This window comes from Lepidothrix coronata, unplaced genomic scaffold (genome assembly GCF_001604755.1).
Source record: "Lepidothrix coronata isolate B3197 unplaced genomic scaffold, Lepidothrix_coronata-1.0 Scaffold110, whole genome shotgun sequence".
In the NCBI taxonomy this organism is placed as follows: Eukaryota; Metazoa; Chordata; class Aves; order Passeriformes; family Pipridae; genus Lepidothrix; species Lepidothrix coronata.
The window spans coordinates 1,967,207-1,989,760 of NW_016690290.1; the positions used below are offsets into that span (position 1 = coordinate 1,967,207).

Below are 22,554 nucleotides of genomic sequence, written 5' to 3' on the forward strand. Positions count from 1 at the left end.
CGCCCGCCCCGCTGACGTCAGGGCGGCTCCGGGATCGCGCCTTAAAGGGCCCGGCCCGGTGCCCACCGGGGCTGGGGGGATGCTCTTCGCACCTCCCGACGGGGAGACCCCGGGCACTGCCGCCCCGACGGCTCCAGCGGCCCGGCTCGTCAGTGCTCGTGTGGGGTGGTGGCACTGAGGGGGCATTAGCGGTAACGAGGGCTGGTGATGAGCTCAATGAGCCGCCCGCCTGCCTGGATGCTTCCAGGAGGAGAGGGAGAGCCGCCTGCCCGGGGTTATCTCTCGAGGGTCCCGCTGTGGGATGAGCTCCGGCTGTGCTGCCCTCCTGCCCGGGGTGCCCGCTCACGGCACCTCCGCCGTGCCCCTGACCCGCTCCATCGCCCGCTCCCACCCTCCCTGCTGCCGGGAGCACCGAGCCGGGGGCGCAGTCCCGACCCCCCTTTCCCCCTCGCTGTGAGCCCTCTTTTCCTGGAAGCGGCCCGGCGAGCGGGCGGCAGCCTCATTTAGCTCGTTACTGGCCATCGGGATGCGCACAAAGCAGATGTTGCTCCTGCAGATTAAAAAGCTCTCAGCGCGGCCGCCCTCATTCCCGCTAATGCCTTCCCAGAAGTCCTGGCCCGCGGCCCCGCCGGCTGCAAACAGGCCCTAATGAGCCGGGCCGAGGGCCCCGAGCGGCGGTGGCGTCAGCGGGGACGGGGACAGCAGGGCTGGGGACCCGGAGCCCCCAGGGCTGGGGATGGAGGAGCTGGGGATGGATGGGGCACCTGGCACCCACCTGGGCCTCAGGGATGGGAATGGGAATGGCTGCCAAAGCTGCCTCTAACCCAAGATGAGCCTTCACCCAGGCACGTGTGTGCAGGAGACACCAGGGTGCTGTGCTGGGGGGTCCTGACTGGGTGTTGTGCACTGGGGACAGAGGCGGGTGCTGAGTGTTTCCAGCAGCCAGAGGAGATGGGACATGGCAGTCGAGCTTCTTGCTGGTCCCACACTCGCTCAGCCCACTCCTCAAATGCAGCAGGAATCAGATCATGCTGGGACAGAGCATGTGAGGGGCAGAGGGGGCCTGCAAAGAGCCCCAGGGCTGGTGCTGCAGCCGGGAGTGGTGGCTCATGCTCTGCTGGGAGGCCTAGGGGGTCACCCCATCTAGGAGCAGCCTGGTGAGGGCAGAGCCCGGGCTGGCAGCCTCCCTTGCTGGGAATGTCACAGCCCACTGAACCTATGTCTTATCCTCCCATTTCCTTGCAGCACTGAAGTCACTCAAGGCCGTGAGCATTCCCGAAAAGAGCCTGGCTCTGGGGAGCTGCAGGTTTTCCAAAGGAATTATGAATGAGAGACACAGCCTGGAGAATCTGCAGATGGCCAGTGGTCAGAAGCTGGAGGACTGCTGGAGGCTCTGGACTATGACTGGACGCTTGCCAGGAGATATGGATAGGCAACATTCCCTTTGAAAACCAGTCGAGCTTGGCATGTTTTTGGCTAGGAGCCCGTAGCCCTGATAATTCTCTATTTGGGAACTAAGAGATGCCCTCAAGTTGCAGCCTTGGTGCTTCTCAGCCGTGGCTGGAAAGGGACGCAGTCTGGAAGGGCGGTGGGGATCACTTCCAAGACACCTGGGGGTTTGGGGGTAGCAGGGAACTGTCCCTCCCCCCTGCGGGGCACAGGGCAGGAGTCCCCCCTCCCACACATTGCCCCGGCAGCTGCTCTCCATCCAGACAAAGCCCGTTTTCCAGAGAATCCCACCTACCTGGTAGTTAGTGGAGTCATGTGGCTGCAGCACTTAATTAATAAAAAGCCGATATAAATCCCAGGAAGCGTGTGGGGTGGAGGACACTGAGGCAGAGAGCGGTGGCGGCGCTTCCAGCGGGCTCGGTGGAGCAGTGAACGACGAGCCCCCTCTCCGCTCGGAGAGGTCAGTGCCTACCTTGGGAAGGGGCTTGGGAGCGTGTGGGGTGTGACTCCCACGGGTGTGGGGCTCCCCAAGGTGCAGAGGGGTCTCTCCCAGCAAAGAGCTGGGTGGTTGTGTGGGATGGGGAGAAAAGGGGTGGCCAGCATTGGGCTACTGGAGCCAGGGCTGGAGCCCCAAGGCTGCTAAAGCAGCAGGCACTGGGTTTCCCAGGATTTGGCTGACAGCAGCAACTGTGGTACCCCCTCCTGGCCCCTTTCCTTTTGCTCCCTAAGAGTCTCCCTGCTTTTTACCAGCTTTCAGGCCCCCAAAGCCCACAGCCCAACCCTGCAGCTACTCCCGTCCCCCAGCCCAGTTTGCCCAGTCCTTCCCTCAGCTGTGCCCGCTGTGGTCCTCCCCCCCCCAGCGCCCAGCCTCTACTGGCATTTCCATGCTCTGAGCCTGACAGGAGCCGTGTGGGATGTTTTGGCCGCATCCTCAATGGTCTGGTGGCTGCTGAAGGCTGTGAGTGGGGCAGGGGGCACCCTGAACTGCTGCACAAAGGATTGGTCAAGTCTCAGTCCGTTCTCTGCTGCTCCCCCCTCTCTGTGGGGAGATCCTGAATGTGCCCATACATGGGGTGCCCCACAGCGCGTGCTCTGGAGGGTCCATGTGAAGCTCCCAGGTGTCTGGGGGCCCAAAAAAAGGCTCTCAAGGCCAAGAGAGCAAACAGCCTGGCACGGTGGCTGTGCTGGCAGGGGCTGCCCCTCGCTGACACGGCACTGCTCGGGGGGTGATGCCAGCGGGGCGGGCTGACATTGGACGGGCCCCTCTGTGCAGGTTGTCCCCCGGGACCATGCTGAACGTGCTGCTGCTGTGCTGTGGGCTGCTGCAGGGGATCCAGGCTGTCCTGGACCTCAGGACCACCGACCTCAGCTGTGGGCACCTGCAGAAGGCGAGCACCGGGCTGGAGGGCGCGGACAGAGCCCGCCACGCCAGCCTGCAGCGGAGAGCCAAGGAGGCGCCTGCAGAGCTGGCGGGTGAGTCCTGTGGCCCCCCTGCCCTCCACTGACCCCCACCAGCTCCTTGCTGCACTGCCCAGTGCCTCAGAGTTGAAGTGGGGGTCCCACGCCCAGAGTCACATGCAGGGTGGTCCCCCTAAAGCAGCAACAGCTTCTTCTAGCCCTGGCAGGCGAGAGCAGCCTGGCAGCCCACAGGAAGTGGGGCCTTTTTTTTGTGGGGAGCAGAATCAGAGCTGACCCCCCAGCAGCCTCCTTGTCCAGCCTCTCTGTATCTCACAGGACCTCTCCCCAGGCTGGGGTTTGAGCAGATGGCCCTGGAGGTCCAAGAAGCTGATGGTGACCTCGTGAGGAGAGGTGGTGTGCTGGAACCACAGGTAACCCTGAGCTTTCTTACAGACACCTCAAAGAGCAGGAAAGCATCAGGCCACAGCAGCCTTCTCTGTGCCCCTGGGGCCAGGGGAGGTTTGGAGCCCAGCACGGTGCTGCCTGGGAAGGCATTATCTGTTCATCACCTGGGAAGCAGCCAGGGCTGGGATGAGCTGAGGCTGACCAGAGACACAAGGCGCTACAGCACTCAAAGGAGGGTAGTGCAAACCTGTGCTCCTGCAATCCATTTAATTAACCTCAAGTGCAGCCCAGGAAGCCTCTGCAGAGCAGCAGCTCACTGGGCAATGCCATGTTCAGCCTGGCTCAGCCCTCAGTCCCTCTGTCCGGGCAGAAGGCACAGCACCCTTCACTAAAGTCCAGGCTGTGCTTCAAAATAAATGTGTGCAGAAAGGCCTTGAGACACAGTGGATAAGGCAGTGAACCCTGCAGAGAGACCATGGGGCTCAGTGGTGATTTCCAACAGGCTGAGCCCGGAGTTGAGCACGACTGTGCACTGCTGGCAGTGGCAGGTTTCAGCAGCCACTCCTGGCTCTCTCCCACGCAGTTGCTGGTGCAGTGGTCCAGCACCAACTCTGCCCCTGCTGTTCCTCCTCTCTCCCCTCCAGGCATCCTCCACAGAGCTGCAGGCTGCGGGCCGCGAGGAGCGCTCCCCACGCCGCTGCGTCCGTCTGCTGGAGTCCTGCCTGGGCCAGCAGGTCCCCTGCTGCGACCCCTGTGCCACCTGCTACTGCCGCTTCTTCAACGCCTTCTGCTACTGCAGGAAAATCAGCACCAATTTCCCGTGTGGCAAGAACTAGCGCCCGCCCTGCGGGGCTGCTCCCTGCCCACGCGTGTGCCTCCTCCTCTGCAGCTCCAATAAACCAGCCCTTTGCAAAAGCCACTGCTGAGTGGGAATGGTGTGCTGTGTCTGCTGGGGATCTCAGGGGAGAGGGGCAGCAGCAAGGGGAGGGTGCCTGCACACGGCTGGGCACCGTGTCCACACAGCCAGGAGTCCAGGGCACCTCCACGTCAAACAAAATGGGCCTTTCCTGGCTGGGTAAGTGGTGTCTCAGCAGCAGGGGTGCTCCAGGTGATGTCTTGGCCACGCTGCTGTCACCCACAAAATTGAGGTTTTTTCCCCGGTGTGCAACGAGCCGGTCCTGACACACTGGAGAGAGAGACGCTGGTTATTGATTTCAGAGCTGCCGAGCCCGGGTGCTCGGGGCTATTCCACAAATCCAGCACGTCCCGCTGGACTTGCCGTGTTGTTATTCACACGCAAAGTTCAGAGGCAGTAAATTCCCAAGCACAGCCGCTCTGTTAGGTTGATTGGTAATTTCCATACAAATCACATAACCCAGGTAACTTCTACTCATGCTCAGGGGAAAGGTCTTCACCTTGGCAGGGTCTTTTTGACCTGCAGGCGTGATTTTTAGTATTATAATGAAGATAGTTCAGGTCTATGATACATGGACCCAGAGTATTTTGCCAAGCTAGCCATGTATCCATAGACAGACACCAACATCTTGATTTACTGCACCCCTAAAGCCTGTCAGCTCCAGGATGTCCCTAAGTAAGGGGTGCCAGTTCCACTGTCAGCCTGCTCATTAGGCTTGGAAGCACACAAAGGTTTTACACCAAAGAACACCCTGACTTAAGATAATCCTGATGCGCTCTCCACTTGGCGGCACCTTCGCGTCGAACGCCGCTATTTAATTTATTGCCAGGGCGCTCCCGGGCCGTGCCCGCCGCCTCCTCCTTCCTCTCCCCCCCCATCCCCTCAGGCGGCTCCCGCCGCGCAGTGGCTGCCGGGAAGGGGGCGCTGCCACGTGACCAGCGCGCGGGTCACGTGAGGCGGCGGCGGCAGCGCTCCCGGCCCGTCCCCGCCGCCATGTCGTGCTTCCCGGAGCTCTATTTCAACGTGGACAACGGATACCTGGAAGGGCTGGTGCGCGGCTTCAAGGCGGGGGTGCTCCGGCAAGGGGACTACGTGAACCTGGTGCAGTGCGAGAGCCTGGAGGGTGAGTGGTGGGGAGGGTCCGAGGCTTGCGGGAACAGCCCCCCCCCCCCGCCTTCCCCTGCCATCCTGAGGGGAAGGTCCGGGCGGTGGGCTGAGGGGAGGTGGTGAGGGGCTGTGGGGAGGCGAGGGGCTGCCTGGCAGCGGCGAAAAGAGTCCACAGCGGCCCTGTTCCCTCTTCACCCCTCGGCTGAGGCCGCGTTTGGTGTCCCGGCCCCCGCCGCCTCAGCTGACTCAGTTTCCCGGTCAGCGCGGCCGTGTGATTGCCCAGCGGACACAGCGCTGTGAGGGAGCTTGGGCTCCCTGTGCTTTCCTGGAGTGGCTCTGTAGCTGTGGTTGTTGGGAGCCTGGTGGGTTTTGTCGGGCATTGCTGGTGAGACTGGTTTTGTGGCTGCACTCCCTAAATGGCAGGAAGCCTTTTTAAGGCCAGAAGTAAGGTTATTGGGGTAATCTAACAATCCCTGATACCCATGATTAGTTTTTAAGGGGATCAGGTCACCTAGGAAAGTACCTGCTGTTATTGAAGGATCACCAGTGGAAAAAATCCAGTGCCTATCTGAGTAAATTCAGCAGTGAATTGCCTGTTGCCTGTGATCTTGAGTTCTTTTTAAAGGCTAATTCTGACTCCCAGACATAATTTCTTTTCTAGATCAGCGTGTACAAACCTGGAGAACTTTGGAGGTTTTGCTCTGTGATGCTCATTTTTTTCACAATGAGGGTGGTGAGGCCCTGGCACAGGTTGTCCAGAGAAGCTGTGGCTGCCCCATCCCTGGAAGTGTCCAAGGCCAGGTTGAACAGGGCTTGGAGCAGCCTGGGATAGTGAAAGGTGTCCCTGCCTCTGGCAGGGGGTTGAACCAGATGGCCTTTAGAGGTCTTTCCCAACCCAAGCTCTTCTAGGATGCTGAGATCACTCGTGGTCACTCATCAGCTTAATCAGTTGCTGTTAAACTGTTTCTCTGATCAGTGCCCTGCCCGGTTTTCACTCCGCAGTGTCTACAACCTGGATCAAAAATCACAAAGATTAAAACCAGGCCTCTCTGGAAATAGGCTAGAAATACACATGTCTGGAAATGTTGGTTGTTTTTGTCAGTGGGACTATAATTATTGGATTATTCTTTCTTCTAAAACTATTTGTTAAGCATCACGTTTATACTGACAGTCATTGCTGAGTGGTTAATTAACCCTGAGTATGTAGATGGATCCCTGACCAGTTGAACCCTGGATACAGGTTACCTGGGGCTGCTCACTCCGGGTAACGACAGAATGGGAACAGAGTGCTGTGATGTGCCTCAGCCTCTACCTTAAGAATTCCCAAGCTGTTTTTGCTTAGGAGAGAAGCTCCTTTTCAGCTTCTCTTTTTTGCAGCTCTTTGCTTGCAGCGGTCACTGTCATTCCTATTGTGGAGCCCAGGGCCTGGAAGAGGGCAGTGGGAGTAACTTCTGCTCTCTGGGCAGTCACAAGTGTCAGCATGCCCTGAACTGTGACTGTGTCACTTCCCTGCAGTGAACTTCCTCTTTGGAGTCTTTCTGTACTGAGAGCTTCTCTTTTTTTCTCCCTTCCTTGGTTTCTGAACCAAGTTGCCTAAACCTAGTTCTCCCTCAGAGTGGTGTTTGGTGCATTTGGAATGAGTCAGGTTGGAGTTCCCATATGTTTGCCGTGGTATCATTGGTGTCCTGCCCCCGACAGCTCTCTGGTGGCAGCTCCTGCTGTGCTCCTTGTCATGATTCCTTCAGAACCTGAAGGCTCTTCCAAGTTCACTGTCAAGCTTGTTCTTCTTCCACCAGGCTTTCTGTGCCCCTGCCCACTGTGTTTTTGTAGAGGTGTTTTCCTTCAAAGGAATGTTGCTCTTGATCACTCATGTGGGGCTGTGGTCAGACTATTTCTTTCCTCTGTCCCTTTAGTTGGGATTTTCCCATTCAGTACTTGTTTTCTGTGTTCCACAGACTTCTAACGTGCATTCTTCCTCTCCCAGGACTTGTCTGCATTAAATCCAGGCAGTGGCTGGCGTGTTAGCAGCCAAAATAAGTACTGGGACAGAAAATACTCATACATTGTTCTCTACTCTCTATTTTGTCTTCTCTCTGCCGCTTGTGTGCAAGTCCAGCTCTGCAGTTTGTCCCAGTCCTGGAGCGAGTGATCCTTGGCCATGGAGAAATCCTGAAGGACCAAGGCTGTTCTGGGTCTGGCCCTGGGAATCCAGTATCTGCCACCTTGCTGCTACTGGCATTGCTTGGAGGGTGCTGTGCTTCCAGGTCTGAAATGCTGCTCCCTCTCGTGTGCTTGGGTTGGTCTGGAAGCACAAAGGCATTGACTTCTCTGCTTCAGGACTTGGTCTGGCAGCTCAGTGCTGCTGGAAGGAGGAAATCATGCTTTTCTGTGATCCTCTGTTGTCTCTGCTTGTCTGATCACAAAGTAACCTGACTCAAGCTCTTGCCTCTTGTCCAGTCAGAAGTAGCCAAGTGGGCTGTCTGTGGTCAGGCTCCTGAGCTGGCCTGAAGAAGAGCAGAAAAACACGTCCAGGACTGAGGGGGGCAGTGAGAGCTGTTTTGGCTTAAGCTTTCTCGTAAACCCTGCAGCAATAACATGTTTAATCCCTTCATTCAGCATCAAAAGTCCAGGTGCTTTGGTTGTTTCTCAGCCAGAGAGGCCCTGTGACGTGCACCTGTGCTGGGATTGCTTGGAAGCTGCCCGGCCCTCCCTGTTGTATCCAGTTCCTGCTTCTGACACAAGGTGTCAGTGAAGGACCTGGAGCCGCCTCCCTCAGCTCCAGCGGTGTGAGCATGGATCTGTGCTGGAGTGGAATCTGTCTGGGGCAAACAGACTTACAGGTCACCCAGATTTCTGCTGTCAAAAGGTTGGTGAGTCATCTCCAATTCCTAAAGCTGTGGTAGCCTGTTAGAGGTCTGGTATTCTCTCTGGAGAATGAAAAGCTGTTGATGTAGTTGGACAGTGGTGCCAGTCTGGGTCTGGAATGTTGGTTGTGGGCTGGCTTTATTGGTGGTCTGCAATCCTCCTTACTGCCAAATGCATGTGGAGCCCAAGAAATGCCCAAAAGCATCTTGTTTCGAACCAGGACTGTCTTTACCTTCAGGTCAGTGTTCATGAACCTCCTATTGCTAATAATTCCTCTTGCTTCTGCAGCAACAGTGTAGGAAACTGTTTTCTTTCTGACCTGCCAGTGTTGTAGAGCTGATTGGTGTGGTGAAATCCAGCTTCTAGCTGGGTGATGAGGCTGTGAAGTGGCCTGCTGAGGAGTGGCAGGGACTTGGTTCAAGCCTGTGGGCCTCTGTTAGGAGAGGTTTTCCAGAGGCTGTGTGTCTCCAACACCACTGCTCTGTAGGTGCTTGTGCCTCTGTCCATGCAGTTGGCTCAGCTGAGGACTTGCATGCTGTATGGAAACAGTGGTGTGCATGTGGAGGAGTGGGATCTGTCCCTGGAGTGTGTCCTCTCTGCACCAGGCTGAGTGCAGTGTGTGCTTTTGTTTTCACTGTCCCTTCAAGGATCTTCTGTTCTCCCCTAGAGGCTGCCTTTGCTTTGAGGTGTTCAGCACCTCTCTTTTTGCTGAGAAAAGAGCTGGAGAGGTTGTGCTACCCTTCTCTTTTCCATTTTATCACTATGGTCCTGGAATTTGGGCCCCAAAAGGCTGGAGCTGGTCTTCTCTTTCAGCATAACCGCACGGGCAGCATGTCCTCTCTTGTGCAGAGAAGTTGCATTGCTGCCAGAGCTCCAGACTGCCTCCAAGAGTGCTTTTGGTGGAGCTTGTGGTGTTCTCACAGGTGTAAGGGGAATGGCATAGATCCTTTCCTGTGCAGCTCCTTTGCTGTGCTGCCAAATAAGGAGAGGCCACTCGGTGGTCCTGAAGGGTGGCTGTGCTTAGATCCCTCTGGAGCTCTGAGCGGTTCACTCTGAACTCGGGGGGTGTAGAAGCCAAGCTATAATGTGGTGGGGACCTTTCATCCTCACCCACACGATGAGGATGCTCTCTGTCTCCTGGCATGTGTAGGAGCCCTGGGTGAAAAGCTGACCCTTGCATGCTGGGACTGTGCAGGAGAACTGTCCCCTGTCCCCAAGAGCTTTCTTCTGCCAGATGAGGCAGAGTCACAGTGTCTGAAAGGCTGTGCTGCTGATCTTGGTGCTTTGTCCTGCATCCTCTGGTGTAACCACTGGCTGTGGCTGGTTCATCAACTGTCCTGTTGAAACAAGCTCCAGGAAAACATTTTTTATTGGAAGAAAGATAGCCCTTCCATAGCCTGCTAGATCATGGTGGCAAACAAACACTGTGGTCCCTGGCTTCCTGCAGGGTTCAGCGGAGGCTCTTTGCTGTTTGTTCTGGCCTCCTTTACTGGGCAGAGACCTACTTCATAGCTTCTCCTAGCTAAACTTCAAGCAGCAGCCGAGGTCAGCTTCTGAGTACTGGTGCAGCTTCAGCCCTTGTTTGGGTCCTGCCCCTCGTTAGGAGATGATGGTGTCTGGGTTTCCTGGCAGGTATTGCTGCTCGGCAGCCCGTCAGTGCTTTCATCTTGTTGTTTTTCCTCGGCTGTCAGCTCCTGCAGCAGGAGACTGTTTTCTGCCCTGTTTATTTTAGCTTCTGAGTGATTTGTTGCCTCTCCCCTGAATCACTGCAGTAGGTGCTGGGCCGATGTCCTGTTAGTGCACTGGACCTCTGAGGTTACAGCTGTGGCTTAGAACAGTCTGCTTTTGGAGAGGGTGGGGATGCAGGCAGATGGGGGGGTGACCTTGCCTTTTGGACAGATTAGGAGGGGGCTGCCTGCTTGAGGGCACATGAGCTGGTTGTGCTGGGTTTGAAGCTCTGAGAGGGGTGAATTCAGCCCCAGGAAGGGATGTGATAGGTTGCTGTTTGGTGCTGAGGACATTTCAAACAGGTGAAGAGCCAGAGGTGAGACACTGATGGAAGAAAAGGCCAAAAATGATGCTTCTCTGTGTCTGTGGCCCAGAGGAATTTGCTGCCTGACAACAGAGAAAAGGTGGCATGTGACTGCTGGTGATGTGCAACCACAGGAAAGGTCTTAAATTCTGCAGGGAACAACGGGTCTCTGAGTAATTCCTGAGCGAGATTTCAGAGAACCAGCTTCAGAAGTGTCTGAGGTGGCTATAAACACACCAAACAAACAGCAATAAGGCAAATGGTAATGACTGCAGTCTCCTGAAGGGAGACGTGGGCAATGTAGCTGATCTGCAGACTGCTGTGTAATCCTTCAGCTGCTTTACTGCCTCCAGCCTGGGAGATGGCAAATGATATTTTAATTTTTATATAGGCAGTGATGGCCCCAGGTGCTTTGGAGCAAGATGTCGGGGTTACAGCAGATAATTTGCGTGAAAACATCATTTCAGCTCGGAAGTTGCAGAAGCTGATTCTGTGCCTGTGCGTGAGAAGACAGATCAGCCCTTGCCCGAAAGTGCTTGAGCCCTTAACTTGATTCAGAGCTCTGCAATGCAGTTATGGCAGGATGCTGAAGAGGGACGGGGTGGAAGTCTGAGCTGATGGGGCCATGGATCATTCTGTCTGAGCAGGGCTTACAGGACAGGCTTTGACTGACAGATGTCTAACAGACTAAGGGCTTGATTCCTTGTTATGGCAAAGCAAACTTGCAGGAGAGGACGGTTGTATTACTGTGGATCTGAAGTCTCTCTCGAAAATGTCATCTGAAATGTCAAGGTGTTGGCACAGCAGGGTGTTGAATTAACCTTCTGTTGTGTTTGTGGCTCATGTAAAGGCAGCTGCATGAGAACCAGAGGGCCTGATCCCAGAGCTGAATGGAGGTGGCTGTAAGTCCATGTCATGGTAATCCCAAGCACTGTCCTACTCAGCTAAAAAAGGCTGTCGTTCTGACAAGCTGTCGTGTTCTTGCACAAGGCAGCTTTCTGGGAGCTGTGACCCAGCCATAATTTACCAGCATTTGCAGGGGAGGAGAGAGAGCAAAAGTGTTGTGGTCATTCAAGTGCTCCCTTGCCAAATACTGGCTCAGTCTGTTACTCAGTGTGTGAACCGCTTGGAAAAATGCCGAGCCAGGCAAATGTACCTCTTAAAATCAATCGCTGGGTCGAGGCCGTGTGCTGCTGTTAGTCAGCATCTGGAGGAGCTCCTTGGGAGGAGCTGGGCTCTAGGTGCATGTCTCCCTCCTTTCCAGCAGGCAACTGGGGAAGAGGCACTGCAAAAGACTCGCAGCCAGCTCTTATCGACGTGCAGCGTGTGCGATCTGTGGCAGCTGCCCCTGCCAAGGGGCTGCTCTTGCTGCCAGAGGCCGACTCCAGCTCGGTCTGAACTTGTGTTGGGAGCTTGAGCTTTTGGAGAACTTGGGGCTTGCTCAGCAGTGGGTCCACTTATTAGTCACCATGCTACTGGGACGTCTCTTCTGGCAGGAAATTTGTGAAACCACGAGATTAGTTTGTTCTTAACCGAGAAGCCTGACATGTGAATAGTCCTATTAAAAGCTCCCAAACTTGGGAGCTCACCCTCTTGGCCGAAGCTCAGTGACCAGCACAGCGGCTGGAGGAGGACAGGCTCGTGTAAGGAGCTGATACACTGTGGGATGCATTGAGTCAGGGTTTGTAAATCCGGTCCAATTTTTGGAAAATATGTTCCGTTTTGTCTGCTTGGGTGCTAAGAGATTCAGAAAAGTTTAGTTTCTGCAGTTTGTGGCTGGCCTTCCCTGTAAAAATGAATTCCAAGTGTTATATAAACATGGCCCTTATTCCAGTTGCAACATAATGTGCTGGCTCTTGTGCTGTGGAGTTGGGGGGACGACCCCCTCATGGAGCAGGGCAAAATGTTCTGGGCAAGCAGCTCATGGGAACTTGCTCAGAGCTGTTGAGGCAGAGCCTGCAAGGCACAGTGTGCAGCCTGTGTGGCTCTGGTCTAGATGCAGTGCAGCTCTGACTTCCTGGAAGTACAGCAAACTCTCCTTTTCGTGTCACTGTGTCTCTAGCATCAAGTGACCTGAGGGCAAAGCAGCTTCTTGCGACCTCAAAAGCAGAGTTTCAGGTTGTGATGACACCAAAACAAACCAATGGTATTGGACTTGAGGAAACAAGATATAACCTTTGGAAACTTCCCTACTGAGGCCAGATCTGGTAGGATATGCAATAGCTGCTTCCTCTCCAATGTCCTGTATAGCTGCAAAACAACATCACATGCCTTTTTGGGCAGGCTTAGCTTTCGTTAGGGCTCTGCACAATTACAGAGAACTGGAAACAGGAGGTGTGTAAGTGTAGCTGCTTCAGTCCCCTGTCCCCTCCTTCACAGCCTGATTTTATGTGTGTAATAGTCTTACCAAGACTCTTTCTCTTGTATTCCTTATCCAGATAATGTTTTCCCACCTTGAAGGTGTGAGGATAAGTTGATTGTGCTTCGGTAGAATAAACCACAGCTATTCAGCTGCAGCATAGTCTGGGGAGCAGAGGTCTAGCTTAGGTTTCTGCTTTGCTTCAATGATGTGTGTTGGGCAGGAAGATCTCTTTGCTGCATCCAGAATTCATAGAATCATAGAATGGAGGAGGTTGAAAGGGACCTTAAAGATCATTTAATTCCAACCCCCCTGCCATGGGCAGAGATGCCTTCAACTGGACCAGGTTGCTTCAAGCCCCATCCAGCCTGGCCTTGAACACTTCCAGCGATAGGGCAGCCACAACTTCTCTGGGCAACCTGTGCCAGGGCCTCACCACCCTCACAGGGAAGAATTTTTTCCTAACATCCAATCTAAACCTACTCTCTTTCAGTTTGATGCCATTCCCTCTTGTCCTGTCTCTCCCTGCACTTGTCCAAAGTCCTTCTCCAGCTCTCCTGTAGCCCCTTCAGGTATTGAAAGGCTGCAGTAGGGTCACCCAGAGGCTTCTCTTCTCCAGGCTGAAAATCCCAGTTCTCTCAGCGTTTCCTCGTAGGAGAGGTGTTCCATCCCTGTAATCATCTCTGTGGCCTCCTCTGGACTGGCCCCAAAAGGTCCATGTCCTTCCTGTGCTGAGGACCCTAGAGCTGGGCACAGCACTGCAGGTGGGGTCTCACCAGAGCGGACTAGAGGGGCAGAATCCCCTCCCTTGCTAAAACTAAGAGTGTCCCTGAACTCTCCTGTAACCCACTGAGAAACATGACAGAAACTGGGTGATATTTAAGTCTCTGGCCTTTATGTCCCCTCTCTATAAACTCCATCTGTTTCCTGTGAGACTGAGCAGTGGGAACACCTTCGTAACTGAAAGTGCTGGTGAAAACCATCTTTGCTAGACCCTCTTGGAAATACTCAGAAGACCTGAAGTCAGCTTGGAAGCTGTTGGACCCTCCCATCCCTCGGGCTGAGGACAGTATTGGGCTGTACAAGCTCAGGTTGGAGCCTGAGGAGGAACTCTCCAGCTCATGTCTGTGGCTGGGTGGGATGTCAAAAGATGAGACTCCTCAAGCCATGCTGAGTCCTTGCTCTGACCTGGGTGCCTTGGATGCTCGTGCTGTAATGCTGAGGACTCGTGTGGCTCAGCAGAATGGAAAGGCAGCCTCAGTGCTGCTGCCTCAGAGAAACCAGGGAGAAATGTCTTCTTTGTTTTCTCTGGATGGCGTGTTCACATCTGGTTTGACTCAACTCTTCCAGCTGCTCTCCTTTCCCCATAAAGGTCTTGAATCCCTGGGAGGTTGCTTGCCTAACTGGCCCTCTGAGGTGAAGCTGAAGGGAGATGAACATTGTGTACCAGTGCTGCTAGTAGAGCTCTGAGGAGTAGGATTATATGACGTTCCTCAGTTCTGGATTTAGTTTTTCCATAGAGACACTTAAATGGTTTTGGCTCAAAATAGGGCTTTTATCTTGACAGAGCTCAGCATGTTGTGGTTGCTTGTTGGCCAGGACTGCAGCTTGGTTGGGCACCTGACCTGCAGCAGGGGTAACAGAGGAAACAAAGGTTTCCTCTGCTTGAAACTGGAGGAGGGGAAGACTTCTGAGCATGTTCTTCCATCCTGGGCAGGGTTTGCCTACCCTGTGAGATGGATTTAAATGGCCTTCATCTTCACCATCCTCTCTCTACCTCTTAATCCTTGACTTGTCTTTATCAGTGCAATTAGCTGGGCTGACTTGATGATGTAATACCAAGCTGGTTGATAATTTCAAAGTTGCTGTTCATGTTTCTTTGGCTTTGAAAGCTTTTTAGGTGCCTCCACATCACTGGTATCTGGGTGGGTGCAGTTAGGTTCTTGGTTGTGATTGCTTCAGAGAAGCCTGCAACCAGAGCCCTTTTGGCTAAAGGGAGTGTTTAAGTTGGGCTTTTTTTTCCTTCCCTAGATTTCTAGCAAATACTTCCTAGAAATGAGTAAGCTTCCACCTTGACCAAGCACAGTGAACAGCTGGCACCAGTGTGTGCTCAGTTGCACAGATGGTGTCACGGTTTCCTCTTTAAGGGGAGGCAAGGCTGATATGGTGAAACGCTGATCTTTTCCTGCACTTGGGTCGTCCGTGATAAAATTGAGCGCAAATAAAAGTGTGTGACTGAACACATGGGTTTTGTCTAGGAGAGCTTTCAGAGAAGAGAATGCCTGGAGGAGTGCTGAGCAACAGCTTCCTTGGCTGTGCTGGAAAAAAAACCGAAACCCAACGCAAAACCCTCTAGAGTGGAATTATTCTTTCTTTTTCAGACTTGAAACTGCACCTCCAGAGCACAGACTATGGGAACTTCCTGGCCAACGAAGCCTCCCCGCTCACTGTGTCCGTCATAGACGACAAGCTGAAGGAGAAGATGGTGGTGGAGTTCCGTCACATGAGGAACCACGCGTACGAGCCCCTGGCAAGTTTTCTGGACTTCATCACGTGAGTACCAGCTGTTTGTGAGCAGCGTTTGAAGTGTTCTGTTTTTCCGGGCTTGAGAGCTCTCAGACCGACTTCTCAGCCCTGTGCCTGCTGTGTTTTCTGCAGCTTCTTGAACGAAACTGTTTTGGTTGTGTCTGGAGGTCTGAAACCAGCAGCGCCGTGTCACTGTGTTGCTAAAGGCTCCTGCTCCTGGGATGTGTGTGCTCCATTGGCACAGCTGCTTGGCTGCCTCCCACTGCAGAATTGGTTCAGCCTCTACTACAGCTGTCACTTATCTTTGTCCCTTGTGTTAAATGCTCCTGTATTTTAAAAACTATGATCCTGCTGCAAAATGTAGGCATGCCATGCATGTGCACGCTGGCAGTTGCCTGCTAGTTCTGAGCCACTGAGGTCGATCAGGCTTCATGAGGGCTGCAGTGATCCTTCTGTTCCCACCCCAGGGTCTGTGGGCCTTCCTGTGACCCCGTCACAAACTGGTTCGGGGAGTTGAGCTGGCCAAAAAATCGAACGCCTTTTCCCGTTTGGTGGTAACCTTTGACTGCTTTGTTTTTCTTGGACAGTTCAGTGGGATCCAACAAATACCAGCACTAGGGGAAGGCAGGGCCTGGAATGCTCAGCAGGGAAACACAGGGCTGCAGCAGCCTCAGCACGTCTCTGTCAGTTCATGGAAACACACGGTGCTTCCACAGCAGTTTGAGCTGATGAGAAAAGCTTGAAATAGCTCAGTGTTCTCAAGGTATTTTCCGGTGGTTTTGCACAACCCTCTGCTTCCCTGTGTGCTGCTCTTGTTTTATTCAGTAATGAAATGGAATTGCTAGTCTCGGAGAGATTCCAGTTGTCCTACTTTTCATCTGAATCGTGGAAGTAAAATTGACGTTTTTCCTTTCCTTTGTCTATATTCCTATAAACTCTAGTTTGGTTTGCAAACTGCACAGCCAGTGGCATTTTCTGACCAGCAAGGAGATGTCTTCCAGCTGAAAGTGAATCTGTAGTTCAGTAGAGAGTGACTTTAACTTGCACCTCTGAGAAGAAGATTGTTCTCAAGTAGCACAGTTAATGCACCAGCTCTGGAACAGTGAGCCCAGGCTCATCACAGGCACTCTGGCAAGTGGTGTTTAATCTTGGATTTTTGGTAGGGGTGTGTGTGTGTTATCCTAGCTTAGGATAACAGCTAGAGGGTTTTGAATGATTCAGTCTGATGTAGAAAAGACCTTTGTGGTTGATGAAAAAATTTAAATTTTTATCTATCTGTGAAATCTCCTGCATTTGCAAATATTGAATAAACACCTGTCTCTCTGCCACATGCATCTGTGTTTACTCCTTTCTGTGCCTGGACACTACCACTGTCTCACTTTTCCGACCTAGTGCCTCATATCTGTTATTTTCTGGGTCACTGTGCTAAAGCTGCCTGTCTCTTAAGCCTTTCCTGTTTTCCAAGAAATAGTTTTTTCGTACATGCCTGTCGCTAAGATTTCTGGAGTTTTCATGTTTGGACCCAAATATGGGGCAAGACATTACTAGGCCCCTATTTTGCTGCGGTGTTTGAAATGAATGAAGCAATTTCTAGTTCATCTTAGTTGTATGGGGCAATCTCTTCTATTCTCTCAAACTTAACTTTCAGAACACCTCTTTGCCCATCTTGAATTTGCTGTAAACTTTGGTGCTGTTTGAGCTTGGCAGTATTAGGTAGATTGTCCTCCACTGATGCTTTTCCTTTACTGCCTTATGGGTTTATGAAAATGTTAAGTCTCTATGGAACTATCATAGTCATCACTGATGCTTCTGTCATATCTGTTTAGAGGCAGTACTTTGGCCAGCAGGCATGAGTGTCTTGCAGACTTTAAAACTTTGCTGTTGCCCAGCAAATCTGACTTTGAAAAGCAGTGTGTGGAAAAGATGAACTGGGAGGTTTCAGACCGTGCCTGCCCTGGTTACACACTGCCTGACTTGGCCTGAAGGCTGCAGATGGCCTTGAAGATCCAGTTTCCTGTTACATCAGTCCTGTTGACCTTTATGCAGTGTCTACGACCAGCTTAAGTTTTGCAGAAGACCTTAAACGTCTTGTTTAGTCAGAAAGGCTGGTTCTTACCAGCCTGTTGGAATCACTTTTTTTTTTAAATGGTGTTTTGCTCTTAACTTGATTTGACTTGATCTTGTGCTGCTTCTGTCACTCTGATTTTGATGAGCTCTCTACAGCAAATCACGATTCTGTGCAGATATCTCTGTCTCTTGCTACTGCATAATCTCCTGTTGAATATATTGGTTCCATTCAGCACAGGATGTTTCTTCCTCAAGTTGTCTTCACTCTTATCTCTTCTTTTCCTTTTTACCCACACGATTTGCTTTAATACAACTGTCTACAGTGCTGCCTAGAGGAAGGTAAAAGGTGTAGCAGGAAAAATCTGCTTTCCCATATGGATTGTTTCCAGTCTCTTGCAGAGACTTCTGTGCAAGGAGTCCAAGTCTGCAGTTGTGTTTTGTCATGGTTCTGCTGCACCAGTGCTGGAGGAGTCTCCTCTGGGTCTGCACTCATCACACCAGTGGGGTATTGATGAAATAGAGAAGGTGTTACCAGCTTCAGCTGGTCCAAGGTGGGAGTTACTGTCAGGGTATTAGAATCTCTATTTTCTAATGACACTATAGACAAGTTAAAACAGAAGACTGAGGACAGTGAAACACGAGGGAGTTTGAAGAGGGTGGTAGTTTTGCCCAGCAGGGTCTTAATATGTTCTCTTGATAAACCTAGTATTTGGTGACAGGGCTAGCAGAAAAGAGAGTAGACTAGATGTGACTTCTTGGGCTGCCTTTCAGACTGTGTTCCCTGAAACTGTCTCATGGCTTGTAGTAGGTCTGGGTTTAGAACAGGGGATAGAAACATCAGAGATGTTTTCTGCTGACGGTGTGAAGTTTCCCATGCATGTCCCAAGTAGCTGGAGTGGGGAACATCTCTGTTTGGAGCTGGCAGTGCATACTTGTGCCAGTGGTTTTCCTCTAGCCCAGGCTCGTGTGGAGGCAGCGCCGCAGAAACGTTTGGCCAGGGGATGTTGGCAGTGCTGGGGATGTTGTGCCTGTGCACACAGGGGTACTGAGTCATCCTCCCTGCCTGGGGACACTGGGACAGGCCTGTGCCACTTGATCTTTTACCCTGGCTGCACACGCAGGTATGGGGTGATTTATCGCTGCCTTTTGTACGTGGCTATTTCCCACTCCGTTCTTTTGGGGTAGTTAATGAAACTTGAGCAGGAAATGGTGAAGACTGCTCCCTGTAGACAGCTCAGGGCGATTGAGTCACCAGGTGCTCAGAAGAAGAAATTGTATTCAACTGGATGTATCCGTGTGCTAAAAGTGTACAGGCTGAAGGGAAATAAAAAATGGTAGAAAGATGTGGAAAGTTTGAGCAGGGCTGGCTTCAGCAGGAGGAAAGCTTGAGTTCACTGAGCCTCTCTTGAGTTATAAACAGAGATTTTTAACATTGAGTGGGATTGTAGGTGTATCTGGCTCAAAATGGAAGGAAATGTTTTGCGGCATATCCAGTTCAGCTCTGAAACTCTCTGCTACTGGTTGCTGTTGTATGTATTTAACTTTTTGGCCTTCTTAGAACTCTTGGATAACCTCACACAAGACAGGCCCATCAAGGCCTGTTGACACTTGGGTACCAGCTCAGTGAGAGTGGCCAAGGTGTGCATGGCTGGTGCCAGGAGGTGGATCAAGCATTTTGAGTCAGACTTTCTCCTTCCTGAATGTCCTGCTGGACCTTTGGAGTGGTTTTGAGTTCATCATCTGTTGTGCTTGTTTTTGAAGGATGCTCAGATCTTGATCCCCAGGCTACATTGCCGAGAAGATCTGGGGAACTGTCTGATCTTGGGAGGCAGCTGAAGTCCTTGTCCCCTGTGATGGCTCCAGAACCAACCTGCCAGGAGCCATGTCATTTGTCCCATGTGGAATGACGCCGTGTCGTTTCATTTGCCTCTTTGAAGCGGCCCATGAACTAGGTGAGGCCAGCGGCAGGAGAAGCAGCAGTGGGGGCAGTGCAAGGGCTCTGGAGCACCAGAAGGATGTGTATTCCTTGCCTGGCTCCACTGAGGGGAGGCCGTGCTGCCCGTGGCTCGCCGGAAGGTGGCAGTCCAGCCCCGTGCTGCCCGTCCCCAGGTGCACACCGAGCGTGGGTGAGGAGGGTCACCTGTGGAGGTGGGCAGGGGTTCACTGCTCTCCTCAGCTTAGGGGAAAGGACAGCGTTTAAAAGCACACAAACAGAACTGACCCCAGAATGCAGCTTAGGCAGCAATCCCAAAGCAAGGTCTTTGTTCCTTAAGCCACTTGCTGACACTGGTTTTTGTCCTGTTGTGCTCCTCTCCTGGCACCACGCTGACTCTTTCCTGGCTCCGATCCTCTCCAGGAACTCTGCTGTGGCAAATGTTGCGTTCTTAGTACCAAAATAAGGGAAATCGGCCAACTTCCTCAATTTGTTTTTTCAAGTGGTGGCTGTAACTGGCAGCCTCTGCCACTGCATATTGTGGCAAGGGAGAGCTCGACTTGCTGAGCCTGCTGCCGTCTCTATAAACACCTGCTAGCTCTGCATCTTGCCACGCAGCTCCTCGCTGGAAGGCTGCTGGTACTTCCCCGTGTCTTTCAGCCAAGCATAGTAGGTTCTGACTGATAGGCACAAATTGTCTGTTAACATCCCTGCTCCAACACAAACAATGGACTGTTTGGCTGAGGGAATGCAGCGATGTTCTGCAGGGCAGCAACAAACAGGTATTAAGTGTTCTTGAAACAGCAAAAACCCACTTCCTGAATTCAACAAGCACATATTGACTTGTGGGATGGAAGTGGGTTTTAGGTTCTTCTCAGTGATGTGCTGCCCTGCCTTTCTGTGAAGGCTTTGTTCTTTGTGTTAGCATGACACGGTGCCATGTCCCGTTTCTCCTTCCTTCCAGTGTTCCTGTACATGGTTTAGATAGGGGTGACTCTTGATAAAGAGTCCTGACTCTAGCCTGCTGTGGCCTGATCAGATTGTCAACTGTAGTATTTTTCTGGTGGCAGGGAGAAGGGTTAGGTTTTGTTTGGTTTGTTTTTTTTTTCCCTTGCTTCAGCACAGTCTCTTCCCTGCTCAGTAAAGTCTGGCTTTGCAGCAGCCTGGTGTCAGGGCTCTGGCAGCTGTTGGGCCCCTTGGGCCCTCACAGCAACCTGATGGACGGAGAAGGGGAAAGGGGTTGATCTTGTGTTCAGGTAACTGTGGGGACACTGAGTGTGCTGTCAGAGTGAAGTCTGGAGGTGAGCTGGGTCTAAACACATCTTTCAAATCTGATATCAAGCCTGTTGTCAGAGGACAAAGTCATCTTTTATCTTTACCTTGCCAGCCTGCAAGGGCTGGGAACCCTTTTTTGCCCTGAGGATGCAGTTGGGAACTTGGCTTTCAGTATGTTTTTGTGGTTACAAGACGTGTTTTTGATGAGGCTGCATGTACCTTTTCCCCTTGCACATGCCTTTTCTTTTCTTAGCTGACACTTCCCTCTGTTACCTTCTCCCTGACCCAGTCCTGCTCTGCCTCTCCCCTGTGCTGGGTAGATCTAGTTTCTGCTGCACAACTTAGAGTTCAGTTTTAATCTTGCAGCAGTGGTTTTTCTGGAGCCAAAGTGTTTCAATTGCTACTTGAGCTGAAGAGCAATAATCCTCTTCTTTGGAGTAGGAAGTTGCCTGTCTTTATTCTAAATGTACTGGAGTGTGCATCCTGGCATAACCGTGGAGGTTACAGAATATGACTGCAGCCTTTTGAAGTCCTTTCCTGCAGAAGGAAAAGACTCCAAATGCTTTCCATTAGACATTTGCAGTTCATTTGGGCAAATGCAACAATCTGAGGGATCTCTACTAATGCTGCTGTGGTTAAAATTGCACTATACTGTTTCAGTTAGTTGTTGACTCCTTGGTGGCGGTGAGATTAGGAAGCAAAAATTACCGTAGCGGCTGGGGATCCTGCAATAAAAGGTTTAAGAGCCTTTTCTGGCAGAGATGGTTTTGGCAAAGCAGCACAGGTTTCTGACAAATGGCTTCCCTGTTTGCAGGGAGTACAAAGTTGAACTGATAAGCCAAGTTCTTGGAGGGGATTACGCAATGTTCGAAATAAGAGGGCATGTAACTAATGGTGTGGAAGTGATCACAGACTTGTGTCCTCTGGATGGTGGCATCAGAAGTGCATCTACTCTCCTGCGTGCCCAAAGGACGCCGATCTCATACCAGTTTCCCAGGACCAGTGTCTGTGACGGTGGACTGGGCTGCATGGTGGTGACTGCGGGTGCCCTCATCGGAAAGGGAAGCTTTGAAAGGTGTATTTCACTGAGAAGGTGCTTTTTTTTCCCAGGCCTCTGATGCCTGGAAAACACTTCATTTGGCTAGTGGGTTTGAACTGGAACAATGTTGTTCTTACTGGCCAGCGCTGTTCTTCCCTTGGAAGGCGTTAAAACAGTGCCAAGCAAACACAGTGATCTGTGGTAGTGATTGGAAGAGCTAACATGTTACTGGGGGCAGTGAAGGTGCAGCAAAAGTGAGTGATGGGCTCCAGATGTCAGCCCACGTTTCACTAGGATAGAGAAATCGTTAAACTCTGCAACCCTGAGAAGGGGCTCCGGTGTGCAAGCTCTGGGTGATGAGGTGACAACTCATTGCCCCTGGATAACACCCTCTCCAAGCTGATGTGGTTTCATCCATAGGCAGCACGTGGAGTTTTCCATCTTCCTGGGCTTCGTTTAAAGCTGGATTCTTCTGGTGATTCTGCAGTTCATGGGAACAGTCCTTGTACTTCCTTCTTGCAATCCTTCCCTCGACAGGCTGAACAGGCACAAAGCAGGGAGGGAAGGGAGCACGTGTGTTGGGTTTTCAGTGCTCTTCTGGTCAATCTCTGTATGCCTGCGACTTTTATTGAAGACAGCCTGTGTGCAGTGCCCTCAGCTGGATGAACACTCACTGAGCACTTCTGTTGCCATGTGACATGCTTCACTCCTTGACTGAAACCATTCCCAAGGTTTTCTGGTGCTACACCTTAGCAGCCTTCATTTTCCTTTTACCTTTCCATCGATTTGCCTCACCCAATGCTCTAGACGGGCAAGTTCTGCCCAGAGAAGGCCTGGAGGCCAAGGGCACCGCTTCTGAAGGCTTCTTGGGGTCACCTTGGGTCCTAGTCCCCTCTCCCAGATCTATTCTCTATGCTAGACTGAAGTCTAGCAAATACTTATGTAGAGCTTTGCCTAAGTACTGCAGTATTTAGAGGCTGAGCTAAATCTTGTGTCTGCCTCATGTGGTTTGCTGAATGTCAAGTGGGATGATGAATTTTCTTCTTCTGGCAGCAGGTCTGTATGCACAGAAATGTTCTGCACGTTGGCTGGGTCCACACCACACATTCACTGAGAAGCAGGTAAAGGCTTTTAGGCCATTAAACTCATTCAGATCTCCTAACTACTTTGGGGGATAAAGTGA

The 22,554-nt window shown here is 52.1% G+C and overlaps 2 protein-coding genes across 2 annotated transcripts in view; both read left to right on the plus strand.

The window, feature by feature from the left end:
* The first annotated feature begins 1,816 nt into the window (after positions 1–1,816).
* Positions 1,817–5,023, plus strand: AGRP (agouti related neuropeptide). The gene is made up of 4 exons (XM_017824352.1): positions 1,817–1,909; positions 2,723–2,922; positions 3,184–3,278; positions 3,897–5,023. Exons 2-4 carry the CDS (start codon positions 2,739–2,741, stop codon positions 4,086–4,088), a joined length of 471 nt encoding a protein of 156 aa, XP_017679841.1. The 5' UTR covers positions 1,817–1,909; positions 2,723–2,738; the 3' UTR covers positions 4,089–5,023.
* Positions 5,024–5,091: 68 nt separating this feature from the next.
* Positions 5,092–22,554, plus strand: part of ATP6V0D1 (ATPase H+ transporting V0 subunit d1) — a 34,096-nt gene continuing 16,633 nt past the window's right edge. Inside the window, exons 1-2 of the mRNA XM_017824310.1 lie at positions 5,092–5,291; positions 14,913–15,084. Of these exons, the coding sequence (XP_017679799.1) occupies positions 5,162–5,291; positions 14,913–15,084 (302 nt within the window). The 5' untranslated portion in view covers positions 5,092–5,161. The remainder of the gene's footprint in view (positions 5,292–14,912; positions 15,085–22,554) is intronic.